The sequence below is a fragment of the Pteropus vampyrus genome, unplaced genomic scaffold (assembly GCF_000151845.1).
Source record: "Pteropus vampyrus isolate Shadow unplaced genomic scaffold, Pvam_2.0 Scaffold272, whole genome shotgun sequence".
Classification (NCBI taxonomy): Eukaryota; Metazoa; Chordata; class Mammalia; order Chiroptera; family Pteropodidae; genus Pteropus; species Pteropus vampyrus.
In genome coordinates this window covers 936,935-944,352 of record NW_011889053.1, presented here as the reverse complement: position 1 = coordinate 944,352, position 7,418 = coordinate 936,935, and the positions used below count along the sequence as shown (strand labels likewise).

General features: G+C 36.2%; 1 protein-coding gene across 1 annotated transcript in view; it reads right to left on the bottom strand.

The window, feature by feature from the left end:
• The window catches only part of PSPC1 (paraspeckle component 1), a 62,340-nt gene that overhangs the window by 39,790 nt on the left and 15,132 nt on the right, over positions 1-7,418 (bottom strand). The window contains exon 4 of the mRNA XM_023520612.1: positions 5,142-5,338. Within this exon, the coding sequence (XP_023376380.1) occupies positions 5,142-5,338 (197 nt within the window). The remainder of the gene's footprint in view (positions 1-5,141; positions 5,339-7,418) is intronic.

The window sequence follows — 7,418 nt, the reverse complement described above, 5'->3', positions numbered from 1 at the left end:
GTGGAGTTAATATTATCCATTCAGTTATAAAACTACAGTAACAAAGGTTGACACAAAAATAAGCATGAAAAAAATTTTGGAACTGCCTACTATACTTATGATTAAAAACAAATAGATAAGAAAAAACATAACTTATAATAAATGTAAAGGAGATTTGGCTCTAGAAAAGACTAAACAAACATCAGTAAAGTATAAAGCAATTATTAAAGGGTAGTGGTATGTCCAATTAAGAATATTTACAAAAATTTGCTAAGATATATACATGAAGATTCATTGCAGCATTATTTGTTCTAAAAAACTGGAAAGAGAAATAGATAACAATCAGTAGAGGATGAGCTAAATTACAGCCACTGAACGGAATATCACACATCTATTTAATATAAGGCTGATGTGCGTGTGTATGTCTGTGTGTGTGTGTGTGTGCACACTTATGCAGAAAGTAAAATATCAAGATGCAGAAAGATAAGCAGGGTTTTTGTTATAAATACACACATCTACCAAGATATGCACGACTTTCTTCATTAAAGGATTCAGAAGAAACAGCGATCCCCACACAAAGCAGCAGTGGGACGGGAAGGGGACTTCTGTACCGTCTGAGTTTTCTACTTCCACAGTATGCAGACTAGAGGGTCTCAACTTCCTACAGAGCCCCAGAACTGAGACTATCTAAAGTCCCTCCCCTAGCTGAGCACACCTTTACAAATGATGGGTGGAAAATATCATTGTAAAACCAAAGAGAAAACTAAATTTTAAACAAACACTGAAATGAATTTATCACCTGCAGACTTTTGCTAAAAAAATTACAAGATGTACTTCAGCGAAAGTGAACTCAGAAGCAAGGAGTAAGGTAACACAAAGCAATGTGCTTTCCTAATAGTATAAACCAAAACAATGTATACAAAAGAACAATAAAAACTCATGGGAAATAACTTTGCAAAATTACTCTGCTCCAAGTCCCAATGCCCTTGGGGTAACACAGTTTATTAAGACTTCTCTGAGGCCTAATAAAACAGCGTCCTGTGTCATCACTCCACCCTCAGTCCCTCGGGGAGCATCTCCTACAACTAACAGTGAATACATGCTTAAGTAATTAACGGCTGTTATACTCCAGTTCGTTTGTAAGGAGCAGCAACAAATCCTTTGATGTTTACACTTCTAATCAATGTTATTTTCTAATCATGGCATGACAGTAGATAATGGGAAAATAAAGTGGCAAAGTGCCTGGCAGGCTACGAGCAGAGAATGGACAGAAGTTCTAGAGTAATCACAGCACCAAGGAAACTAACGTTTGTTAAATTTCCCAGTTGATTCTGGTGTGTAACCAAATTTTAAAATCATGAAACCAGCGGACTGGATAAACTTGAAGCTCTCTTCCAGCTCTAAGCAGCCAATGATTTTGGACTTTATCTTCGGTAACAAATTGCGAGACTATCTTTAAACATACTACATGATATGAATGAGTTTAATTTTATTAGAAAACATACAGACTGCTAGGTTTAGGGTCCAAATAAACCAGATGTATGACTAGTTTCTATTGTTTGTTCAAATGAATTTTGTTTTAATTTATCTGACATCAGCACAGGTATTCAGTGACTGGATCATAAATAATCATTTACTGAACAGAAAGAAAAAAGAAAACCCAAGATTTTATTCTAAAGGTAATGAGAACCTGCCAAAAGGATTTAAGAGATTGAACAGTGATCAAATTTTCACCTTTCAAAGAAATACTCTAATATAAAGAATGGTATAGAGGAGGATGGCAGAAATACCATAAGAAGGCTACTGCAAAATCCAGGCAGGCATCTGTGGTGCCTTGATCTCTGGGGGCAGCCAAGAGAAAGTAGAAAAATGTTTTCAGAAAAGCTAAATAAAAAAAAAAAATTTAAGAGCAAAATAATAGAAATTGGACATTTATGCAAAGCTATTAGTGAAAAAGATGAGTTATAGAAAGAACCAGAAAAATCTGGAGAATTAAACAAGAAAAAAAGGGAAAGAGAATAATAATAAAGACAGGCATAAAAAGAAACCTAAAAAGAGAAAAAGGAAACAAGAAGTGAGCTAGTATATATTTAAACAGCTTGTCATGTTGCTGGGTATTTGACCAGTAATATGAGAGTCAACTATCACCCTTTATGACTGCTCTTAGAAATTCAGTCAGCTCAGTCTCAAGTGTTTAAAATGTTCCTGCCAATTACTAAGAATTTAGTCTTCCTGAATCCCTATACCCACTAGCACATACGAATCTTTATCTCTGCTAAAGATATTTGCCATCTTTTGACACGTAGTAATAGCCAGCATTTGTCCTAATTCTCTCCACCAAACAAAATCTTGATATGTGACTTTATACTGTATCTATGTACCAAGAATTACCCACAGAGCTTCTCTTTTTGCCAGCAGAATCATGTATTTGCTACTGGCGAAATTTAACAACCTTAATTACCTCCGACAACATTACTTAATGTAGGTAAAACTTATTTTTAATAAATTTTAAAGGAAGTTCTTTCAGAAAAGGGAGATTTTTGTTCTAACATGTTGAGTTCCAACTGTCTCTAAACTCCTAACTGGCAACTTAAATAGTACTAAACATCAGTGAGAAATATAAATGAATCTCAGGGAAGAAAACCGTAACACATCTACATGAAACCCATTTTTACCTTGCCTCATTAGCATTAACTGGTGCTCGTGCCTAGCTGCTTCCATCTCTGCCTCCAGTTTCTCTTTGGCTTCTCTGATGTTTCTATCAACCTGCTCGCGCTGCTGCTTTTCCATTTCGTCAAGAGCCTTCCACCGAGATGCATACTCAAATTCAAATGTCCCAGGTTGAGCGAAACGTGGTGGCTGTTCTCTTTCCCTAAGTTTACATTTAAAAACATACAGAAATGTATGTTTAAAAGGTAAAACAACAAATAAAAATAGTAAGAACTACCGTTTACTGACCACTTAACAAAGTTCATGGCACCATGTCAAAAAAGTAATCTATATGAACTGCCTCATGGCAATGTTGTGATGTGAGTTTCAACCAGCCTGAGTTTGAGAACCTGCCCAAGGACACCCAACTGATAAGTAAGGGAACTTAGGCAACTGGATGCTGTAACTCATACTCCTCCAATTATCACCTCCAGTAAGGTCTTTCTGGTATTCAACAATTTTATTTTACATAAGGCAGTCTGCAATACATGAATCAAATGTGCCCTAAGCTCACTGTCTGGATTAATTTTTTTTTCTAACAGCAGTTAACTTTTAGGGATAGCAGTAAAAGCAGATAGTGCTGGGTTAATTGGCTAGGACGAAAAATTAAGGCCTAACTTACTATAAGTTGTTCAATACTTGTTTCCTTTTCTAGACTATAAATTCAGGACATGAAATGTCTGTTAACTGTTAAACCTCAAGTACCTACCGCCGTATCTTGGGAAATAACTTTGCAAAATTACTCTGCTCCAAGTCCCAATGCCCTTGGGGTAACACAGTTTATTAAGACTTCTCTGAGGCCTAATAAAACAGCGTCCTGTGTCATCACTCCACCCTCAGTCCCTCGGGCAGCATCTCCTACAACTAACAGTGAATACATGCTTAAGTAATTAACGCTGTTATACTCCAGTTCGTTTGTAAGGAGCAGCAACAAATCCTTTGATGTTTACACTTCTAATCAATGTTATTTCCTAATCATGGCATGACAGTAGATAATGGGAAAATAAAGTGGCAAAGTGCCTGGCAGGCTACAAGCAGAGAATGGACAGAAGTTCTAGAGTAATCACAGCACCAAGGAAACTAACGTTTGTTAAATTTCCCAGTTGATTCTGGTGTGTAACCAAATTTTAAAATCATGAAACCAGCGGACTGGATAAACTTGAAGCTCTCTTCCAGCTCTAAGCAGCCAATGATTTTGGACTTTATCTTCGGTAACAAATTGCGAGACTATCTTTAAACATACTACATGATATGAATGAGTTTAATTTTATTAGAAAACATACAGACTGCTAGGTTTAGGGTCCAAATAAACCAGATCTATGACTAGTTTCTATTGTTTGTTCAAATGAATTTTGTTTTAATTTATCTGACATCAGCACAGGTATTCAGTGACTGGATCATAAATAATCATTTACTGAACAGAAAGAAAAAAGAAAACCCAAGATTTTATTCTAAAGGTAATGAGAACCTGCCAAAAGGATTTAAGAGATTGAACAGTGATCAAATTTTCACCTTTCAAAGAAATACTCTAATATAAAGAATGGTATAGAGGAGGATGGCAGAAATACCATAAGAAGGCTACTGCAAAATCCAGGCAGGCATCTGTGGTGCCTTGATCTCTGGGGGCAGCCAAGAGAAAGTAGAAAAATGTTTTCAGAAAAGCTAAATAAAAAAAAAAAATTTAAGAGCAAAATAATAGAAATTGGACATTTATGCAAAGCTATTAGTGAAAAAGATGAGTTATAGAAAGAACCAGAAAAATCTGGAGAATTAAACAAGAAAAAAAGGGAAAGAGAATAATAATAAAGACAGGCATAAAAAGAAACCTAAAAAGAGAAAAAGGAAACAAGAAGTGAGCTAGTATATATTTAAACAGCTTGTCATGTTGCTGGGTATTTGACCAGTAATATGAGAGTCAACTATCACCCTTTATGACTGCTCTTAGAAATTCAGTCAGCTCAGTCTCAAGTGTTTAAAATGTTCCTGCCAATTACTAAGAATTTAGTCTTCCTGAATCCCTATACCCACTAGCACATACGAATCTTTATCTCTGCTAAAGATATTTGCCATCTTTTGACACGTAGTAATAGCCAGCATTTGTCCTAATTCTCTCCACCAAACAAAATCTTGATATGTGACTTTATACTGTATCTATGTACCAAGAATTACCCACAGAGCTTCTCTTTTTGCCAGCAGAATCATGTATTTGCTACTGGCGAAATTTAACAACCTTAATTACCTCCGACAACATTACTTTATGTAGGTAAAACTTATTTTTAATAAATTTTAAAGGAAGTTCTTTCAGAAAAGGGAGATTTTTGTTCTAACATGTTGAGTTCCAACTGTCTCTAAACTCCTAACTGGCAACTTAAATAGTACTAAACATCAGTGAGAAATATAAATGAATCTCAGGGAAGAAAACCGTAACACATCTACATGAAACCCATTTTTACCTTGCCTCATTAGCATTAACTGGTGCTCGTGCCTAGCTGCTTCCATCTCTGCCTCCAGTTTCTCTTTGGCTTCTCTGATGTTTCTATCAACCTGCTCGCGCTGCTGCTTTTCCATTTCGTCAAGAGCCTTCCACCGAGATGCATACTCAAATTCAAATGTCCCAGGTTGAGCGAAACGTGGTGGCTGTTCTCTTTCCCTAAGTTTACATTTAAAAACATACAGAAATGTATGTTTAAAAGGTAAAACAACAAATAAAAATAGTAAGAACTACCGTTTACTGACCACTTAACAAAGTTCATGGCACCATGTCAAAAAAGTAATCTATATGAACTGCCTCATGGCAATGTTGTGATGTGAGTTTCAACCAGCCTGAGTTTGAGAACCTGCCCAAGGACACCCAACTGATAAGTAAGGGAACTTAGGCAACTGGATGCTGTAACTCATACTCCTCCAATTATCACCTCCAGTAAGGTCTTTCTGGTATTCAACAATTTTATTTTACATAAGGCAGTCTGCAATACATGAATCAAATGTGCCCTAAGCTCACTGTCTGGATTAATTTTTTTTTCTAACAGCAGTTAACTTTTAGGGATAGCAGTAAAAGCAGATAGTGCTGGGTTAATTGGCTAGGACGAAAAATTAAGGCCTAACTTACTATAAGTTGTTCAATACTTGTTTCCTTTTCTAGACTATAAATTCAGGACATGAAATGTCTGTTAACTGTTAAACCTCAAGTACCTACCGCCGTATCTGACATATCACACAGTTCTTGAATAAAACATGATGAACAAGCAATTGACCCAAAATTTTTTAAAAAAATAAAGACCTGTGAATATACCTGAAATTCAAAGAAATTCTTCAATTATATTTGCCTATCATAGCTTCTATTAAAAACTGATAAAACCACAATCTCCAGCCCACCAATAAAAGTATAGATGCCTTGCTTTCATAAATTTTAACTTTTATTTTGGGGTGGGGAGGGGAAGATGGGTGGGTGGGACAAAGATGGGAGATAACTGGGAGGCTGTCACAGAGGGAAAGATGTAGTAACAAAAAATAGCTTCAAGGATTTTCCAATGTATATAAAAAAAATCAAAATTAATCACAATCTAGGTAGTCTGATCCTACAGAACAGACTTGAACTTTGTTCTTTTTAAAGCACTGTCTGAGAAAGGAAAAGGAATAGGGGTATCTACCACTCACTAATTTTTCTGAAAGAGTTGTTTATTTAGTCAATAGTTTCTATGTCAGACCTTGACTACAATAATAAATATTAAGAATTATTTTTCTCCAAAGGAAAAACACTTCTTAAATTTTGAATTTTGGGAGTTAGAAATGAATTTGAACCATGGCTCTTATGCTTTGTAAACATTTCATTCTGAGCCTAACTCTTTAGTAATAAAACTAGGAATATAAGATTATAAGGTTTGCTGAAATAATTAAATCGTTATGTGAACAAATATTGTCTATAAATTCTACTTCTTGTACATCCTTATAATTCCAGTTGCTAACTCCTGAATCCAAAAGAATACTCTACCTCAAATTTGTAATGATTAGCTATAATCAGGAAAAAAAAGGGTCAAGAGAACAAGAAATCAGTCATTTTTTGAAAAATGGCATTATGAGAGAGACTAAAATGGTTATGAATTACAACTGATTGCTATTGATGCTTCTTCCTTCCAATAACGTCTTCTCTTGCTCTCAGCAGGACACACTCGGCTAGCTGTCCCCCTTACTCCACCGACTGCTCTCACTCGGTCTGTGCTGATTTCCCTTCTGATCTTCTCAACCTCTAAGTACTGGAGTATTCTAGGGTTCAGTCCTTTGACAGTTTCCTATCCCATCAGATAACTCTAGCCCAGACAACTCATCTAAAATCAGATAAAACTCCATGCACTGACTTGACATCTCTACCTCGATGTTCAAAAGCCACCACGAACTTAACATGTCCAAAACGGGGTTTCTGATCTTCCCCTCCCCGGCTCCGTCTGCTCCTCCTATAGGATTCTCCTAATCAGTCATTAGCAACTTCCATACTTCCAGTTACTCAGGCCAAAAATCTTATAATCATCCTTTTAACTCTGACTCCCATATGTCCATACCCATCAGCAAAATCTGAAGTCTACTTTCAAACCACACCCAAAACCTGACCCCTTCTCACCGTCACCAATGTCACCACTACTCCATGTCAGGAGGCTCCCAAATCCTCTCTTAACTCTTTAGAATCTACTCTTAAAACAGAGCCAGAACGCGCCTGTTAAATTTAAGACTAAGTC